We start from the raw sequence: 21,942 nt of genomic DNA on the forward strand, positions 1-21,942 counted from the left end.
TTTGTTACATTTGGGTGAAATCCCCCCACATTTTATTTCTAAGTGGTCATATGCTGGGTACTGTTGATATTTTCATTAGATGTAATCGACATTTTAGGTTTCAGAGATCATAAAGATAAGCAAAAGCAAGAAAAGGCAATATTTCTTTCTTTGTTCTTTAGTATGTAGAATGGATAACAAAGGTGGCAATAAAAGTAAGTGATCTTTTTTTGTGTTAGGAATGGAAAAAAAATTTCTTAAAACTGAGCAGTGCAGTTGATCTTAGTTATAGATAGCATGATGTCATGAAAAGCCATCTTCATAGCTGGGCAGAGATAATGACCAGGATTCTTAGTCCCTTTTAGAAGCAAAAAGGACAATTCCATAGGAGCATCCTAATTTTTATTTTTTCATCACCTTTTAAAATATGTTCTTCTTAGTTTGTCATTTATTTGTAGTCCACAAAATGGACAACGTGGTGTCCGTGGATGCAAGTTAGGCTTTTGCTTCACAGCAAAACCCGAACTTTTGAAATATCAGCATCTGAGAAGTGAATCCTATTATTTAAGAAGATTGTGCTAAAGTAAATAAAAATGAATGTTTCAATGTCACAGAGGTTTTGGGGGGCTATCACTGGAGAGTAAGTTGGGGACTAGTATTATGCTTTCTGGTTGCTATGGAAACTTTTTAATACATGCATTTTGGGAACAAGAATTTGGAAGTAATTTTTGCATTTGTAATTCCAGTTTCCTAGTAATAAGAGGAACAATTGTGGATCACCAGGTTGTTACCAAAGCTCTCCATAAGATCTTAAAGTTATTAATCCCCAGAAAAAGGGTGAGGAAAAATTATGCTAATAAACTCCTACAAAGAAATAGGAATAAACGGCTTTTTTTTTTTTTTTTTTTTTTTTTTTTTTTTTTTTTTGTCATGTGTAGATTAATCAATTCAGAAAACAGTATTTTAATACATCATCAGGCAAATAAATGGCTGATCAAAAAGTGGGTCTTCTACAAACCCAAAATAAATCCAAGCTTTTTCAAAAAAAAAAAAAACAAAAAAAAAAAAACAAACAAATAAAAAATGAGATAATTGACTAAAAAGCTAGACACTTAATCTTATATGAAACGTCTCTTTAAAAATATCCAATACATCATCTTTATTCATTTGAAATAATCTCAGTATAAGATCCAGAAAACACATTTTAATATGATGGAGATTATGTGCACATTTAGAAGCTTGATCGCAAGATTCCACTTTTGTTTGTTGGTGGATTTTAATGCAGTGAAATACCGACTAAGATTCAAAAATAGACCAAAACAATTTTGAGAACAAAACCACTTGAGCTGGCTAGTATTTTTTTTTGAAGACTAGAAGGTGAAATAAACAACTAATACCGATAATAGCATTTTTTTTTTTTTTTTTTTCTTGCTAAGTGATTTTAAAAAGGGAACATCCCGTATGTTTTCCAGAACAAAAGGCTTTATTTCCATCAGTTTTTAAAACAGTGTTTAATTGATTCTTATATATGAAAGTCTTTAATGTGAATTCCTACAGATGAAATATGAATAAACAGGATTTGATTGAAAGGCTTGATCAGGTATTCTTTTTATTTTAATCTGAAATAGTATTTCTAATAAGATTTTTTTCTTATAAACTTGGTGGGTTAGAGGTTATCTAATTTGATATAAATTTGTCTGATTTCTTCCTAGTAAAGTGGTTTGGGCATAAAATGCGTAAATACTTCTAGATTTTTTTTTTTTTTCTCTTTGAAAAGAACAGTTTTCTTAAGAAAAATTATCAGATTATTATTAATTTTCTAATACAAGTGAAATCAGAGATAAGGCATTGCCAAATATAATTTGTGTAGGTCCTGATCGCTCTCTCACATTGCTTGATTTTAATAAAGTATTTTTGTTTCAAAACAGTTATTTCAGATGTTCTTTTGAAATATTTTACGATGCTAGTTTAAAGTTCATCCAGAAGCTTTCTGTTTGAGGAGGTGACTAATTCTTTACAAAAATTATGTTCCAAGATATAATAGCATAAAGATTTGAATTTAACTATTGATTAGATCTCTTAATTTTGCTTTCCTGTTTGTGAACTTGTCAATTAATTTCCAGAGGGATATGAAAAATAGGTTTTAGACAGAGATAATCCACTATAATCCCAAAACAGAAATCAGAGGACAAAATGGTCACAGCAATAAATTATTCTTTTATACATTCTTGTTACCTTGATTCCTCCAAAATTTTCCAAATCCCCTGCTTAAGGTCACAGGAAATATGAACCTCATCAGAACCTTAAAATAAAGAGTTTGGTAGTATGTAAAAGAAAAATGGTGATTATTTTAAGTAACTTTAATTACTATAATTAAATAATGTTTGTTCTTTGAATTTGCTAGTCATAATAGTGGAATTTGTGACTATCCCCGTAACTTGGACGTTCTAAGTTTTTGTTGATTACATAAAGCAAATAAAGCTTTAAAATATTCCAACAAGTTCAAAGTTGGTTCTGGTCATTTTACATCAATCTGTACAAAAACATGTGCTCCTGTAGACAGATGGACATAGAGCAGCTTCTGTGAATGAATTTCTGTAGTTAGAGGTTTTTAAGGTGGGGGAGACTGAACTTCAGCATGTTTTGGTGATTTCCACCCCCACCTCCTCTCACCTTCTTCCATCAATTAATCCAGAGTTAAAAATAAGTGATCTTCACTTTATGAAGGATGGACATTTTCTTCATCTGTGATGTGTTTGTAAAAGAAATAGTTCTGCGCAAATTGCCATCTGTTTAAAGAGTCACTGCTGTACACACATCATGCTTTAATATTATATTCTAAGATGATCATGGAGATGCAAATGAGACCCATGGTATGGGTGGGAGATAAAAGAGTTAGGGATAGGAAGTTGGTAGAGTAAATATAGGCAGTTATACAGTGGTCTTAAAGATGCACGTCAGTGATGGCGGTAGGACTCAGATTTAAAGGGATTGCAATATAATTAGTTGCTAGTGTTTAATATATTTGGAAGAGTGAATGTGTCTTTTTAATTTTGTATCTGGTACATGTTGTCTACAAAAATTGTCCTTTGAAGCAGAGGCATAAATGCCAAATTAGAACTCCTATTCTGTAGAATTATGGTGAGAAACAAGGGTTTAGCACAGCTAGAATGCTTCCACTTAAGACCCATAGCGATCACCCAGGTCACAAAGCTTAGAAGTGATGATCTGCAGCTATTTTAACTCTGGCTTTCTTAAAATGTACTTATTTAAATATTTAAGTACTGTTAAAGCATACCGCCAGCTTACTGTGGCGGAGAGTATTACCTTATGAAGCATGTGGGTTGTGACAATTCTGGCTGCAAACAGGATTCAAAATCAATGCGTACTCGGCAGTACAGTAAATTTGAGTCAAGCTGACCTCTTATCACTGCTAATCCACGTGCTAAGAGTTACTACCATTAACTTAGAGAAAAGTTTTAATGCAGACTGAAAATATTTGTTTTGGAAGAAACACGAAAAATCGAAGGACTTGCTTACCTATTTGATTAAATGCAAAAGTGAGACCGCACGTAGGATTTTGTTGTGCCGTGATAGAACTTATTTTACCAGCCACTTTCATAACCTTTAAACAGCCTTAAATAGTACATATGAAAAAACACATTCATAACAGATTCCCCACAGGGAATTTTCTTTGGTTTAAGAAAATTTTATTAAAGATTGGCATTGCAAATAACATTTTTCATAACTATATGTAGACCTGTTAAAATTTTTATTAAAACTGGAGTTCGGCCTGTTCTTTTTCATCATTCTATCAGATATTAAACTCCAGCAGCAGCTGTAGGAAATGGAGAAAGGGATTTTCAAAGGGATTTGAGTCTCCCTGTCTCCGTGCCTTTAGTGATCATATTATCATAACTATCACACATAACAAAGCTCTAAATCTGTAATTCAGATAAAGTAGTCAGGACTTTGAAATACAAAAATCCAAACATATGCTGTAACATTTTTTTTTTTTTTGCAATGCTGGTTCCTTTAACATGGATTTTGTAAACTTGGAGAGGTATCTAACAGATTTTGTATACTAACGTGCTAAATGACATTATTACTTAAACGTTTGATGGAGATTTAATTAAAGGTATGTTCTGTTATACCTACAGTGGTTCCACTAAGAGTATACCAGACACTGTTCAACCAAATGATGAGCAAACCACTAAAGGTTAATAAGAAATGATATTAGAAGTTTCTCTCTCTTTTTTTTTTTTTTTTTTTTTTTTTTTTGGACTGAATTATGTAAGCTAAACTGCTGTGGAGACAATGCCCATCTTCTCGACAGTGTGTGCGTCCTGTTCAGGAGGACACAGCTCAGCAAAATGCTGTGTCGAAATGGTAAGTGTGAACACAATCCTCTGATGAACTTAAGAAGCTGAAAATGCAATGTAATGGAAGTTAAAGAGGTTAACTTTTAAAGTAAAAGTGATGTAGTACAAAAGAAAGGGTTTTTGAAGTATTTTAAGTACTTCTGTAAACTTATTTACTTTGAGAAGATGGTTTTGGTATGAAGTGCCTAGGGAAAACAGTAGTTGTATAGTGAAAAGTTAGGAGAACTCTAAATCTCAATATCAAACTGGCTTATAAATGAGCAGTGGCATATATATTTATTGTAACACTGCCTTCTGCTGGTCACACTTCATTTATGATGTAAGTGAAAGTGCTGCGTAATAATGGGATGTTGCGTTTGAAATTATTCTCGAATATGAGCTATTTGGTGCTTGTGCTGTTTCTATAAAAATATTTCCTACATGTATAAAATATGTATACATCAGGGATACACATATTGCATCTATGCTGTATGTTTACAGCTGTTAAACCGATATTTTGCTTGACCTCAGCTGAGAGAGAGACTTTCATGTATAGCATTCCAGAGAGTAATCAAATCTTTTCACTTTGTTGCTAAATTAATTCCTACTTTGGCTGTTTCTGTGGAGTTAGATTTTCTGCTTGTTTCTGTTTTTTTCTATCAGAGGGCTTTGTATATATACCAAGCAAGACATCTGCAGAGAAATTCCTGTTTAATAACAAATGTTTAAGTGTAACAGAGGCTAGAAGACTTTTAGATCTATGTGTTTATGTATACATTCAAGCAAGTGTTTGCATAAACTGTGCTTTTTTGTTGGTAAGTGCTTTATTATTTGTCAGTTCGTCATTTAAAACACACACATATATTATGATAATTACTCCTTAGAGGGAAAAGGCAGGGTTTGGAACATGGTTTGTATTTTACTTTCTAGAATATAAAACGCATCTTTTATTAAAAAAAAAAATAATAAATAATAATAATAAAATCTGTATTTCATACTACTGTATGAAAGCTTTTTCTGCTTTCTTAAATGGTAAAAATTATAATGTGAATTTATCAGTCTGCATGTCAAAATGAAGGAAATATTTACCACTGCATGCTAGCTTCATCGTAATTCACTAAAGAGGTATGAAACAATACTGTATTTCATTCAGATATAGAAACCTGAAATTAAAAAACTCAAATATTTGGTAGGAGTTATCTTCAGTTGCAGAGAACATAATGGGTAAAACACACATTTACTCAGTGAAAACATTGGCATGCATGTCTGGCTGCCTCCAGTAAAATTAATGACTAGATTGTGCAGTGTGGGAAAATTTTTTATTTTACTTTGGTTTTCCTCAAGAAGTGAAACCCTGCTTCAGTTGCCTGAGGCTACATTTTTAAGCACCTTTATTACAGCACAGCTAAGAATCCAGCTATCTGACAAAATGCATTCTGTTTTATTACAGAGGATTACTTCAAAAAGCACAATTCTGTACATTCTAGGGATAATTTAAACACCAGCAATCCCTATTGTATGGCAAATAAAAAGTAATTATCCACAATGCATACTAGAATTGCATTTTAATGGACAAGGCATATCAGAAAATATGCAGATGGAGAAATTTCCTCTTTCAAGTTTCTTCCCTGAATTTGGGGCCTCGCCCGACAGCCCGGGGAGGGTTGTATCCTGACTCCGTGGGATCTCGGTCTGAGCGACAACTGCGGATTGCAGCCTTGCCGTCCTCAGAGGATCACCGTGGTCCCATCTGACCCTTGTAGTCTATGAACCTTAAGGTTTTAATAATCAAAGACCGACCTAACCCCATGTGTGCATGTTTTTAAATTCCAAATCTCATCTTAGATGTAACAGTAATTAAAAAGTCACTTGTAAAATGATAATAGAATCAGCTCTGTAAGAGCAGATATAACAACATGCATAATAAAATGCTCAGTGCCGGTGCTAGGGCTGCACTGGGAAAGAATAGGTGCTGTTAAAAATGCAGAAGGACCCAGAAAAAGTATCAGCAAGGTTTTAATTTTGCTGGTAGGGGAAAAAAGGTTTAATGGTCGCAAAGCTGACCGAGAAGTGTATTAAGAAATGTTCTGTTACCTTTTTATGTATAGCAGCTGAACTGGACTGTTTTTCCAGATTTACAAATCTTCAGGGAAATTCCCTATTCCATTATTTTTGTCTCGTATTTTATTTACAAGCATCTGTGCATGTGATTTATTCACTTACATACATGTAAGCTCACTTGTGTGTGTACGTATGATACGCATAAGAACAAAAATCCCGGAGTGGGTTTATGTTCAGGGTGGTCACAACAGAATACAAACATACTTAAACCTGAGTGTTAAAGTGTGTGTATCCAGAGAGATAATATGTGATAGTGGGCAGCATAATTCACTCTCATTTCTGAGTTAGAGAGGACTGCATAATTCATGAATGGCACAGCAAAGTCAAGCCAGGAGTGAGTCGCACATGGACATCCCTAATGAATGTGTATGCCACATACTGGTCTTCAGGTTATACTTAACTCTTAACTAAACTTAATAAATTTTATTTTGCGGGCATTCCTTTCTCCTTCATTTTTAGTTGTCAAAGCCATCTTCTGATACGATGGTTATAAAAGTTTCTGGCCTTGCCTAGAAGAAAGCGTCTGGGGATTCCTTGCACCCACTCAAAGCACTTTGTACTGTAAGGCAGCAGAGTGTATCTGACGCCTTGCTTTTAGGTTTTCAAAAATATCTTTATGCACATCTGTGCTTTGATTTCATGTTTGTGTCTTTTGGCTCACACTGCTCCTTTTTACCTGTATTTATACTTATATATGATCCTTTGTTTCAGTCTGTTCAGATTTTTTTTTTTTTTTTTTGGTAGCAGCCGTATATATTGTTCTAATTGTGCAAACTGTAATGGGCTTTTCAGAAGCTATATGAGTAGAAAAACAACAATTACTTATTCCTTATACATGTAGCAGTCTTCTAGAGAATTAATAGAGTCCAAACCTTTAAACAAACTAAGTCTTATCAACTGTATAATGAAATGTATTTCAAAGGTCTAGATCATCAAACAGATGGATATATTTTTGAATTAAAAATACGTATATAATACTTTAAGCAACAACAGTAAAAGTGTAAGCAAATCAACATTGCCATTTTACATTTATAAGTATATATCCATAAAATCAATTTTCTTATTTATTTATTTATTTATTTATTTATTTATTTATTTAGTATACGGAATTCTGAATCTTGAAAATAATTGTAAAATATCGTCATTTTTTTCACTTCTATTTTATTGAATTAACTTATTTACTAAATGAAATATTTTGTTGTGTATAACATAGGGGTGTTAGAATGTGGATAAAATTCTTCAATTTATAATATGGGTTGCAGATTATATATCAAAACATGTGGATTACAATGATTAAATATGTATAAAATCAGCATAATCCATTCATATGTTTGTAAGGGTCTAGAGTCCTCCAGAGAGAGTCACAAATCCACTTGATGTTCTTGAGTGCTGGATTTTTTTTTTTCCCTCCCTGATTTTATCTGAAATGTGTGTAAAAATTCAAAAGTCAAAGGGATCCCTGTTGGTTACAGATAAGTAGTCTCAAACACATATTTATCTTACCTAAACTTGGTAGAGTCCTGTGCTTCCATGCATTTTTTGTGCCTTTTTTTTTTTTTTTTTTTTATCCCCTTTTGAGAATTATCCATTTCTATTTTAGCTGGTAGCACCCATCTTTAAGGCTTGAAGTAAACAGTTCATTTCAAAGTAAAACCCATCTCTCCTAGGGAGATCCCTTCTTATGTGAATGGACAATGTGATAAGGGGATCTGTGTATTTTGGGAGATGTAGGTACGTTGTGTTTTAAGTAAAACAGCTTATTTCATGTCTTTCCACAGATTTCTGAAAATCTGGACAAAAATAGGTTAACATGAGCATACGGGGGAGACAATTAAGCAAATCACATAAAATTCTGATTCAAATTATTGCTTTGTTTTTGTTACTCTTTTGTTACTATAATTTCAAAGGAATAATCCTGAAATATGAGTTACAAATTCCTACGGAAAAAAAAAAGTTGTCTGGGGGTTTATCACATGTGTGCTTGTGTGCAATAATATATATAATGTAGGGAGAACAATCCCACGTTATGTCCAGGTGTGGTCTTGCCCCTTTTTATACCCGTTTTACTCCTATATCATGCCTTTGATTATGGCATGCATTCTGCCCATCTCTCATAGCCTCAGCAGGAGCCCCATGAGCTGCAGAATAAATATCGTACTGCTTGATTACTGTATTTCATAAGAAGTGTTTTCATTTTTTAAATCTTATTAAAAGCATTAAACACTTCCAATATATTTCAACTTCACTGAGAAAAATCAAACGAAGATTATTTTTTTTTCTTAACTAAGTGGAACAGAAAAAATTACAATTTTTCAAGATAGCCATTATTGTAAATCCTGTAAGCAATACTGTTGCGATCATTTTGGGGGCATCAGACAGGTATTTAACAGTTTGGTTCAGGTTGCCTAGGACAACAAAAATGCCGCTATGCTGCATCTCAAAGCTTCTGGGATGAAATGAGTTGTGACATACCAGTGAAGATTAAATTTGTAACAGATAGAACACCTTTGAAGTACTAGCTTATGATTTCACAGTGGCATTAGGAGTCTTACTGCAGTATTTAAGCAGTTAGAAAGAATGCTGGTTATTAGTGGTTGAATTTTGTAAAATAGGATTTTATTGTCTTTTAAATAGCCATGACAGCAGTTTGTATTATCCAAGCACAACATTTTTATTGCCATGTGTTACTGTTGGAGAAGTGCTTTTTCACACTCACATGCATAAAACCAAGGCATTTAACCAGGTGAATACTTTTGTCTGTTGTTCCATATCAGCGAATTTTAAATGCAGTCTTTCCTTTTTTTTTTTTTTTTTTTTTTTTTTAATTTTCCTCCTCCTCTTTCCTCTTTTTTTTTTTTTTTTTTAGTTAGTGACTTAGAGAGAGGGGAAAGAACAGAAACATTCACTGTTTGTCTCAGATAACACTGGAAGATCAGATGTCCAAAACTGTTCTAGGCCTGCACATTTTTACATATGGTAAATTACTTTTAAAAAATAATAGCATAATTTCAGATGTCAAATATGCCTTTATCATATGGCTTTATGACATGACATTACCAGTACATAAAGCTACTATGCTTTATGTCTGAATCTGATCGCATCAAAATTTCCTGCCATATCATGTAACAGAAATAGAGACTTGTTCCTAAAAATAATGTCTAGAAATCTTGAAGTATTCATTAAACCATTTGGGAGGGAAAAAGGCCTGAGCCCTGTTCTCTGCAGTAATCTCATAAGGATCGCAGGACTCCAGATTACAATTTCCAGTGTTACTAATTTGTGAAAGTTGGTTTAAAATATTAATCTTTGTACTGGCGGGATCTTTTAATGACTCTCTAGACTTCAATGGGTTAATTTCCAATGAGGGTTGGGTTTTATATGTTTATATTTTCTTAGCCTTGGTCAGGAGAAGTGGCTTTGCTTGCCCTTGTGCTGTGCCAAAGTGATAGGGTTTCATTCGTTTGAAAACCTAGCACATCCCAAGAGGTTACCTTGGTGTAGATTTCTTTCTTTCTGTATTAAATCGCTCATTGTCGCAAAGTGACTAGTGCTGCTGGGCTTTGAAAAGAACTTCTAAGAGGTTAAAAAAAAGCTTCTGTATAGAAGGATTTTTCAGCTCTGCAGACAGAATACAGTTTGCAGCTGTTTGACTTGCGACAGTGATATGGATCTGATTGTATACAGTATACTAGGAGCCATGGATGCAGCTGGAAGAGAGGTTATAAATTTTAAAAGCAATGCAGATTTTGGCCATTAATTGGCTGCTAATAAAAGCAAACTCAATGGGTTCTAACTGTGGGAGCCTGTAGCTCTGTATCTGATATCAGGAATTCATACACATTACACAGTTTTAGTGATTCAGACCACGACTAATTGAAATATGAGGCATACTGATCAAATTTAGCATTACCAGCATGCACTCTGGTTTGGGACTGTATGGCGACAAGGTAGCATTTATTACTTATTCTCCATAACACTGCCTGATTGAAATATCTAGCTATGTTGTCAGCAGAGGCCCAGCTGGGCTTTAGTACAGCTAATTAAGTCATTAAAAGAGAGGTCAAGCAATCTAACTCTTGCATACTAAACTACATAAAAGTCTTTATTATATTTTTTAATAAGCTAAGATTTGAATTTTTAAAGAAGTTTGTTTTAATAATAAATGCATTTGTGGGCTGCGTTGTCTGGAGCTTGATTAAAATAGGCATTTGTTAGCAACAAATTGAAAACTTTTTGAGGCTTAGTGTAATAAAAATAAATATATATGAAAAAATAACAAAAAACCCTTGTGCATTTTTTTTGTCAAGTCAGGATGGTAACAGAAACATGTCTGTCTGTGTGGAACTGGACAGAACTTGGCCCTCAATGCAGAGGGTACCACAGTGCAACTGCTAGAGTAAGACTACGTATGCGTCTTACTGGAATGCTTATTCATTTGTGCGTTGTGGTGAAGAAACGCATCTAGAGGGAGAGGTTTTCTACAGACTAAGCACACGGTAATGTTAGGTGTCTGTTGCTACCTATGTTATGAATTCTGATGGGAGAGAGACTTGGATGAAGTTAAAGAGCCACAATTTGTTCTTGGACTGAAAGAGCAACAAGCTATGGATTGCCTGAATGTGGAAGAGTAAAACAGAGAAAGGATGACTCAGTACTGCTTCTATTTTCCCTCTTCCCTTTCTTATTCTTATGGTGGTCAGTGTCAGAGGCATCATAGGACGCTCTTCTCAAATCCTATGATGTGGAGAAAATTATTCATAGCCTGCGTTGAGAAACTCGTGTATCAGTAGAAAAAGAAAGCATGGGAACCTCAAATGTAAAGATGATCAAAATAGTTCGGAGTTGCAAATGGCAGCCTTGTTGACTCCCCATCATTTGGTGCAAGGGTCTGTAGGGCACTCAGATATTTCTTTTGTAAATTTGCGTTATGTTGGCTCAGAAATATGAAATTCTGGTTTCCCACATCTTTTCTTCTCTCTATTAAGTAACAGGGGAAGAAACATAGGTATGGTATTTATCCAAGACAAATATCTGAGGTAGGATACTGGGAACTGGGGAATGTTTTTTTTTTGTTTTCTTTTTTCCTGACCAGAAATCTGAAGAGCACTGAATTTATTAAAGGATTAATTTGGCAATTAACAAATAGTAACACTTTACAAAATGAATTGAATGTCAGTTTGTAGATCATCTTTGTACAGCTACAAAAACCAAGTCTTAAAACCCCAAATCCCTGATGTGGTTTCTTTGAGGTCAATTGTTATTGCTATGAAGTGGGAGAGAGGAACTCAACAAGGTGTATGTTTCTAGCTGTGGCACTTAATGGTATTGACAGGCTGCATGTTTCCATTCTTGTAGCAAAGAGATCTTACTTCTCTTTTGTTTCTTTTTTTGGCCCAGACTTTGAAATTTGTTTCTTAAATCTCTGAGTAAACCATGCAAGTTGTAGCATCTGGATTAGAAACGTGGTACTTTTATTTAAAAAACATGCCAAAAATATGTCGTTAGGGATTTGCTGTATAGGTAGAAGGAAGCAAAGAAATTGAAGGAAAGCTAATAGATGATCCCAGGGGCCAGCTGTATAATATTTTTCCCTTATTAAAATTATAGAAATTTTCAAAGTACCTTTTTGGTATAAGGAGGGTTATGACAGAAAAAAATCTGTTAGCCATGTGTTAATGAGTTGACACAAATCAACTTGATCTACTTTTCTTTATGCAGCAATGGTTGATTTACTGATATATTTTCAGACAAGGTTAGTATTATTACCATTGTTATCTTTGCACTGAATGTGGTATATTGCATATTACAGAACTTACCAGTAGATGAAATGGTATGAGCAAACCAAGATGCATTGAAAAGAGTTATCTGAACATCAGAAGATGCAGTACTGATATGAGGGGTGTCTCCATGGTCTTACTTTGTGAATTCAGACCTTCTTACATGACCATTGAAAGTTGCTTCTTACCTCCATTTATCTTCTGGAAGGATATTAAAAATTTACAACTACTAAATTGTTTTGCTCATTGCAGCTCAAAGTGTCTTCAAATATTGGATTCTTTTAATCCTTTTTGCATTACAATGCTGAGAAAGGAAGCTTCAGAATAACAAAAGGCATCTAGTTATTATTTTCTTAAATTTTGTAGGTTTTGCGAATGTTTATTGTAATAGCACACCTCATAGTACTTTCAGATCTTTGCTCCTTTTTATTTCTCTGCTTCCTCAATGTTAAGATCCAAATGCAAAAATCCATCCATCTATATATAATTGTACATATTAAATATGAAGTTTGAAACTAATGTGTTTCATATCTGTGGCTTTTCCTAAAATTGGTAATCACTGATGTAATCAGTCATTTAATTGTTTTAGGATTCTCGAGAGAATTGGGAGAAAACAAAACAAAACAAAACAAAACACAACAATTTTAGAGCTGATATAAATGATTTTTCAGACCAGTGAAGAGACAGAGATGGTAATAAGCAACCTCAATTTGAGACTGTAATGAACACGGTGATGGTGTGGATCTAACTCCTCACCAAAGGAGTCAGACCAAGAGGAGTCCTCCGTCCAGTAGCAGTAGGTTATGAGAAAGACCATAGTGTATGAGATGAGAATATGTACATATGGTCTGTCTCTGGTTATAGCCCTATGCATATATTGAGCTAAGAGCAAGAACAGAACTTGTATATGTAATAACACTTTGCTCTATCATCCTCTTGGTCTCGGATTATTTTAGGAGGTATCCAGAGCTTGTTATGGATTGTCTATTCAACACTCCCCAGTGGGTTTCCCTTTCACACATGTGATCCATATTCCCTGTTCTCTACCTGACAACTATTTACTATGAGTTGTCAGGAGATTCAAAGTCAAAGCAAAGAAACTAGTGAGTGTCTAGAAGTAAATTTAAGCATGAATGATGCCTACTTCTAAGTGCAACTAGTACACTGAATGCCAACTAGAATACTATATATATTTATTTTATTTTATTTTATTTTATTTTATTTTATTTTATTTTATTTTATTTTATTTTATTTTATTTTATTTTATTTTATTTTATTTTATTTATTTTCTGTGAAAACGGCATGGTACAATTATGACAAGCAGGGTTACAAATATTCTTCTGTTATTCCTGATTAAATGGATATCATGAAATCTGCTCATTATCTGCTCTTATGAAAGAATCTACCCCTATTTTTACAGTGAAAATTCAGAAGTGTTCTGGTAATCACTTGCTGTGTTGGCATTTCTTCTCAAGATTCATCCACCAAACCTGTTGAGATGTGTCCGTCCATGAGTAATATATTTATGGCTGAGCATCGTAGTACTCTGTCTTAACTGTAATTAATTCTTCATATTACATGATCGTATTTCATTCTTCTATAAGTGCAGAAAAAAGCTGTACGCAGGAGGAATTCCATACAATTATGAAACCAATGGCAACCTACATGTAAGCTTCAACAGGGTCAGGATTTCATCTCAAACAATAATACAGTCATTTCCATTGTAAAGATGAATTCAACAGCATATTTATCCTTCCTATAAAATTTCTGTTTGATATCTGGAGATATTTCCTCAATATGATTTTTTTTTAAAGTTATTCTTTTTACCAATAAAAAAGAGTGATTGATTTTTAAAGTAGCACTGGGCTAGTAGAAATTTAGGTGAGGTGGGAATGTACTGAGGTGGTTGTACTAGGGGTGTGTCTGTGTTCATCCATCTGCGAGAGCAAGAAGAGCTCAAAGGTGATACTGTGCTCCCAGTAGAGGAGGTGGGAATTCACATAATACAGATATGAGTAGAGCAGGGTAATATCTTGTTGTCAGTAGATGATGTGCAGTGTTAAACTAATTGAATATAGAGGAGTTCTATTGATCTTTTCCTTTTCCCTCTCAAAAAATGCTGTAAGAAATTCTATAGCAAAAGGTAGAGTAGGCTGACAGACTGAATCACTTCAGAACTGAGCTAATGACTATGTGCAGGAACTTTAAATTGCTTCTTCATATGTATAATAGTTTTTAATCACATCATCACATCCTTATTTTCTAAACTACCACACAGCTCGAGCTTCTGTTTCCTCAGTAAGAATTAGTAAGTGCGGAGTTTTTAAAATCTTAATGTCCCTTGTTCAGGATTGTAGATATAGTTTTATATTTAGCCCTGCATTTTGATTTTTCTTGGCCTAAGATTATATTATTTTTAATAATATAGATGATATCTGATTCTTCTTGTTTCTCTTTGTCTTCCTATCCTGTCAGTTCCCATGTATCGTTATCAGTGGAGATTAGCAGTTCACCCCTGGAGATGTACAAACTCCAGGCACAGATCTCATGGTCTCTCAAGAGCATCAGTACAACCCTGATGAAAAAATGCAGCATTTTTAACAAGCTGTACTTTTCTTCTCAAGAGACTAGTCAGACTGGGAAATGAAAGTGTTTGGCATAGAGGCAGTTGATTTTTAATTTTTTTTCTTTTTTTTTTTTTTTTTTTTTTTTTAATTTTTTTATGAAACACTCTTGTTCTTTTGAATGCCCTGGTGTAGGTGAGGAGATATGGTTATGGATTGATCATGCAACAACAACAACAAGAATGCTGCAGAAATTTTAGCAGTCATTTCTTTGCTTTTATCAGTTCATCTAGGACTGCAGGATATTTTCACCTCTTTTCTTCTTAGAGAACATCCCTTCTCAAATACAATAGACAGCATTGTATAGAAGGAGAGGACTTGAGCTGAAGCTTAGAGGAACAAGGAAACAAGATTCCTATGCTTTCTAGGAAAACAGAGAGGAAAAACCTGGCTTCACATTTTATCCATATCAGAATTTTAATTTTCCTCAGGAGGATAAAGCTTTCTTCCAGCCTCAACAGACATTTGGATTCAGTGTTTTCTACACTGACAAACCACTCCATCATTAGTTTAAACTCAAGAGTTGTGAGAGATGGGGTCAAAAGGAATCTGTGGGAGGGGAATAAGATGCTAACCCCTATATCCCTATCTCTTGTCCATTGGTCGTCATTAGACAACCTAATGTGTTGCTCACATTTTCTTGGTATTTCTGATCATAATAAATAGCTCAAATCAAATCAGACCATAATGTAGGGAAGTCTTTCAAAACCATATCCAATTCTCCTAGTGGAGACTGAAGAAATCCAAATGAGTTGAAGTTTGCCCCAAGCTATTGCATGCCACCTGAAGTGACCACCATTTATATTGATGGTGCCTCAACCTTACACTGTTCACATCACTAGCCACTCATTCAGGTTATCTGCTGCTGCAGTGTCCTTTCAGTGTCACTTTATCCTCTTCATTTACCTTATTTTCCACTCTCCTTGATCCACAGTGGCTCTTCCCACTCCTGCTGAGTGCCCCTTTTCCCCGCACACCTTGAACATCACCAAGTTCTTGCTGGAGTAGGTTCTTTGCTCCTCAGTGAGTTTCTGTTGTATTTCCTGATTATTTCATTACAGTGCTGAAAAGTTTCCTTCCTGCTTATTATTTCCAGATTCTGTTTATTTTCCTTACTATTCAGGACACAGCAACTACATGTGAAATATGAAAAATTGTTACTATTGTTTAACAATATTCATTTTTAAACACTAGGTTGGAATAAGTTCCTTTTGTAGTTTGCACATCAGACACTTCTGGCAGCAATAGGTCTTTGATCTGTTGTTGTCTATCTTGTTGATAGATCTTCCATTATTCTCTTGACTTCATATCCCTCAAAAAGTCTTTGCATAGATTTGAGAAATGAGGTAACCTGTTTTGTTTTGTTTTTTTTTTTTTAATTAGAAAAAAATCTTTAAATGTTTATTATCCAATCCAGTGCTGCTTGCTGGTCAACAGACTAGCAGTTAGTACAATGACCTGAGGAGTAAAGGATAATGAGAGCTTGAAACATCAAATACACCTGAGCCAGGCTTTTGTGTGGTAGTTGACCTGTGGCAGGTTAAAGTCCTACATACAACCTGTGCCAAATGCTGCAATGCCCCTTGCTCAGTCTCTGGAGAAGTGTGGTTCAGTGAGAATGAAAATATTCCTCCTCCCTCTCCTGCCCCTAAAATACTTTGAGTTCCTGTTTGATAAGGCCAGTGTAAAAGACCGTTAGGTTTTGGAGAGAAGTTATATTTCTGATGAAAGAGTATTCTGCTCTGCGTTACCTTTTGGTCATAACTTTCCCAGGTAGAACTGCCAGCCAAGTTTATGCCCTTTGCTTTAAATCTGAAATCCATTAGCAACTGTGTTGCTGAGCAATGAAGATCAATGCAGGCAATTTCCTCCTCCCAGGGCTAAAGTACCTGGGCAAATATTGTGAATTTTCAATTCCCACCACCCTTTCTGAAAAAGCAGCACAGGCTCTTTTCTCCCATCCCATTCTGTCCTTGCTTGAGCTTTTACTTGCAACTATGGGACTCATCCCGGCCAAGGTGCTTGACGCACAGGCAACAGCCCTCTTCTGGGGGCTTCCCATGCCCCTGGAGCTTCAAGGGACCTGACCATTATCCATGGCAGAGGATTTGCATGTCTGCCTTAATGACTTAAGTTGCTACTGTTCAATGAATACAGGGAGAGGGTGAGAACCTTACCTTCCTGGGCTTTGTCCTTCTGGGAGAACAGTCCAGGCCAGAATTTTCTAAACAAAGTTTTAAATCATTGAAAAGGAAAATTTGGAGAGGCACTTAGGAGTAATGATGTGAAATATAACAGTAGAATTTAAAGAAGCCTTGAAGAGATTTTAATCTAGGTGTTACAAGTGCAAGTACTCAGACAGACCTGCCTTTCTGTAGCGTTCAATACACATAAAACCCTCCCATTTTGAAGGTACTTATTTCTCTATTAGAAGCACGGGGATAATGTTGGAAAAATATTACTGCTTCCTCCTGCCAGCAGTATACGATTCCAGAGAGTTTCATAAGGATGTTGTGATTAAGTTGATGATAAGGTACAGTGTAATTAAAAATCCTGTACTCCCCCAGAACAAGAGGTTCACTCCAGAAGCACTGTCTTTACGCTGTTAAAAGGCATTCATTTTACAGTGCATTTTTTGTTCTGTCAGACATTTGGCAATATTTTACATTACATTTTGGAAGTCGAACACCATGGTAGAGTCTAAATTCTTTGTCTGAAAGTCTTTTTGTTCTTAACCATCAGAGAATATAAAAAAAATCAGCTGTGGTATTTTCAGTCATCTCATATTTCAAATGCCTTTTTATTCAGTGCTTTTATGACCAGTTGCTTGACAACATATAGATATAGTTACTTCATGTGAACAATGCCCCTGTGCAATTGGTGCTGGTATGTATTTTTCAGGGCATATGTCGATATACAGTAGTTCCCAGCCGAGGGAGTTTCTTAAAAGGGCTTTGCTGCAGCACATATTTATATGATGAAGTGATGTTTTCGTTGAAATGCTTTCATGACATCCTCTCTAGGTTGCATCTATTTTAAGATACAAGTTTTATTAATCCGAAGTATGCTAGGCCCTGGTAGTGCAGTATTTTAATGCTTAAAGCATCTTTTCCAGGAAGTTGTTGTGATTCTTCTATAAGAATGAAAGCGAAGGAAGCTATTCAAGAAATTAAAGAGGCTCTCTTGCTTAAAAAGCTGTCTTGGTGAAAGGAGAAACACTAGAATAAAGAAGGAAAAACAAAAAGGAAAAGTGTCAACCGAAATGTTGAAAATCTCAATAGTTTAATTTCAGATAGTAAAATAATGGTAACTTCCCGGATGATATTTCTTTGAAAAGCTACTATATTCTATGGGATTTGGGGATCATCTTTTAGAAAAAAAAAATAATAAAATATATATATATATATATCTCCTTGCTGCATGCCATATGACAGTGTGAGGTGGGGAGCCTATAGAAAGTATATGATTACACAGTAAATGCTACTTTTTGGGGACTAATTTCTACAAAATCCCACTTAATTTCTGTAGAACTCCATCAATTTTATGCTTACTGTATTCCTTTTTCATAAGGAATCTGAGATTATTTTTTTAACCTTTTCCCCCTGCAGAACGGACAGTAAGCAACAGCGAGTGCAGTAGCTTTTATTTTAATTTTGCATTGTCAGCTTTGCCTGTAATTTTTTGTACACTTTCAAAGCAGAGCTTATCTGTGAAGATTTTAAAATAAGAATAAGTTCACTAATCCACAAAAGAAGTTTGAATGTGCTGCAGTTTTCAGTAGTGGACATTTATTGTTTTGGGCTATTAACAGAATGGCAGAGGTAGTGTTTCCTTTTTGTTTTTGTTTGTTTTGTTTTGTTTTGTTTCCATACAACAAACCAGCTTTGGAAAACATGAAATGCAATTATTACAGCAATTTGCTATTCTTCAGGTTCTGGTTGAATTACTTGAAATTTAGGGAACTCTGTTATGAGGAAGCATCTTTGCTTAAAGGATTCAGGTAAATTTTCACTGTTGTAAACAGAGCAGGAAGGGTTTATGCATTCGCATATGTTTATGTATTTGCTCCCCTCTGGATTTGGGTTCATGGTCATTAGGGACCTGGGGATTCCTTCTGTGTTTCCTAGTACTAGAGAGCAAGCCTTTTGCGTCCTGTCTGTTCCATGTAGGGAATAATCATGGGAGTGAATAAAAAATGTACAGTACAAAATCGGCAGACTCAATAAAATCTTGTAGCTTACAGACAATGTAAGAATGTTAGTTCTGACATGATTGCAGGTGGAATAACCCCTCATATTTTTATCTTAGTTGATAATTTAAGGTCAGTTCCTAAGACTATTTGCATGGCAATAATCTCAGAAAAGGTGCTTTATTAAGGTAGTTGCACAGCCATTTTCAATGTTGATCCTAAGCATTTTTTTTTAATTCATCAAACATAGTCTTGTGGGTCACCAAACAGTGGATTTGTACAAAGAAAAAAAATAGTTGACAGCAAACACAGAGAGCTGATATGTTTTCAAGGGGGACTAGCCCTCTGCACTTGCGAGCGATGATAGATGTGTGTGAAATATAATCCTGATTAAAAATGCATGCGTGAAACCCCTTCGAATGAAATGCTGTGTCTGACAGCATGTTCGGGGCTCCTTTATGTGAGAAGGGAAGGGTAAAGTAACAGCTCTTGTACCATTCACTTTCTCTTCATCACTTGCTGAACTTGCTCTCTCAAAATTTTCAGCAGATGTAACGCTGAAGCATGTAACAAATGCAGAAAGCAGCATTAGGAAGTCAAAGAGTTTTGCATCGGAACAGTGATTGGGAATTTTGAAAATGTACCTAAACTGAACTAACGTGCAAATATGTCCAGCCGGTGATCTCAGGTGTGCTAGGTCTGAGATCAGGGGACAGTTGTGGTTGTTTGGCAATTTCTATGACCTGGCAGGGTAATTAAAATCCCCACGTGTGTTTTCTTTGCTAGCTGTCAACATCTGCATCAGAAACATTTATCAAAGCTGAAGCAGCGGGCTAGAAACTGGTCATGAATATTCACTTCTAGAGGTGGTCGAAGCTTCAGTCATGACTGGTTTGACTCTGCATTATTGGGAAGCACATCATAAATGGAGATGATACAAGAAAGGCAGTGGACTGCCCTGTTTACAGGGGTAGATCCTGCTTTCTGCATTTGCACGTCTTCTGTGATATCTTTACTCTTGATCCTCAGAGGTTGCTGCTTAGATTGCAGGAGCTCTTGCAGGTAAATTAATTAAATTACGGGCTAAGAAGCTAAGCAGCTAAGAAGCTGCTTTGGTGATGTCCCCTGATTGCTTCTGACTTCACCGAGCAGAGCTCTGTGACTTTGTACCCCTGGATTTCCTTTTGGAGGGGTGTTGAAGTGCTGGGAATTGTAAGCAAGGATTCATGAGTGCTGCAGTAAGATGCTTTAAGGGTTGGTGTGGGTAATGCTTGAACACTGCCTTTTGATGGAGCCATGCTATACAGGCACCTTTCCTTGTAAGGTCAGCACCCAGAGCCGTGCCATGGCAAAGGGAACCCTAGGGAAGATCTCTGATTTTCCGAGCTTTTTTTGTCCTCCACTTTTCCTCACCTGCTATTATTAAAGGCCAGGGATTAATAACCTGTGTGCTGCCCCGCGCCCATTTGGCTGTGCAGCCTGTGATGTCTGAGAATCGCTGCTTTGCCATTTCCACATGCCTTGGAGGCAGCCTCCCATCCAACTGCATATGCGAGAGGGCTTATCCCTGTGCTTGGTCCAAACACCTGCAGCAGCCATTGAGGTGGAAAGAAGTCACCTGTGGGAATGTGGAAGAAAGAAAAGGGGTGTCAGCTCCTCTCGCAGTGGATGAGCTATTAAAGCAGCATTTGGGGCCATTTTTAAAGGTATCCAGATGCCTACAGGTGCTGATAGGCACCCAAAGGGATTTTCCAAAGCTCACACTTTTAAAGGTATTTAGGCATTAATCCAACGTTGGAACGTATAATTCTCAATTTCAGAAGTGCCTAAGGGCCAGATTCTTGAAGATATTTAGGTATGGGGCTCCCCCTGAAATCAAACAAAAGTTACATCAGATCATCTTATTTCCCTGGACAGTATTCTTGAAGAAGTACATCCTGGAATATTAATGCATGAAAGGCCCAATTGATCTGAACTGGGAGGATATCCGTAAGTTACTGTACATCCCAGCTTTGCTCAGAAACCTTGTCTTAAAAGATTCATTCTCGGATAAGGATCTGCTAGCTCTTTAATGTAATTACTCCATACCAGTAATCTGGCACGATGACAACCATCTATTAAGTCTGCAACTCAACTCAAAATAACTCAATGTTCATTATGTGCTTTTGATATATAATTTTGGTGAATTATGGAGGTTACGAGTGAGCAATGGCTAAGAGCCAGGAGGAAGATTGTGCAATACCTGCCTGAAATACGCCCCATCTTCCCCGCCCAGCCCATAATTTCCTCTATCATGACAATGTTTTTCCCCGCAACTTGAGGTTACAAACTCCACGCTGGTTTTAGATATATAAACACATGTACAGTCAAGGCTTGAGAGAACCTCTAAACCTTTTCACCTTGTATGCCATTCAAATACGAGCGCAGGCCTCAGAGAAAGCAGCACCCAAGTTAAAAGCACAATTTCAGGCTTTTTGTTTTCCTTTCCTCTGTCCTTTGAAAGATAATTATGTGCAAGTATTTCTAATTTAGGCAAATATTAACGGAAGTAAATTTTCATATGCACTTTAATCCATGTTTTTATATTTGCCTATAAAACTCAGCCCTTTACACGGGGCACTGGAAGGGTTGAGCAAAAAACCCACGGTGGCATTTTCCAACGGCAGGACCAGGGAGGTGCAGCGAGCCCAAAGGGTGCCTTTCCCGCTGTGCCTCTTGCTCACCCACCTGCAGAAGGAGAAATCGAGTCGGGAGGTTAGGAAACTGAGGCACAAGAGTGCGATAACTCCCTTCCATGGGTGCTGGTGGCAGAGGTGGGTGCCCCTCCTTCCTGTGTGCCCTGCTGCCCACACACATGCCGCAGCAGCGAGGAGCCAGGTCAGTGGCGTTCG

At 36.0% G+C, this 21,942-nt stretch overlaps 1 protein-coding gene across 6 annotated transcripts in view; it reads left to right on the forward strand.

The window, feature by feature from the left end:
* LOC311435831 (uncharacterized protein) overlaps positions 1-21,942 on the forward strand; it is a 235,908-nt gene that overhangs the window by 138,961 nt on the left and 75,005 nt on the right. Inside the window, exon 6 of one of the 6 annotated variants that reach the window (XM_084517259.1) lies at positions 4,278-4,368. The exons of the other annotated variants lie outside the window; for them this stretch is intronic. Coding sequence (XP_084373385.1) covers positions 4,278-4,368 — 91 coding nt within the window. The remainder of the gene's footprint in view (positions 1-4,277; positions 4,369-21,942) is intronic. 6 annotated transcript variants of the gene reach the window in all.

Source organism: Aythya ferina, assembly GCF_964211825.1.
Source record: "Aythya ferina genome assembly, chromosome: 4".
NCBI lineage: Eukaryota > Metazoa > Chordata > Aves > Anseriformes > Anatidae > Aythya > Aythya ferina.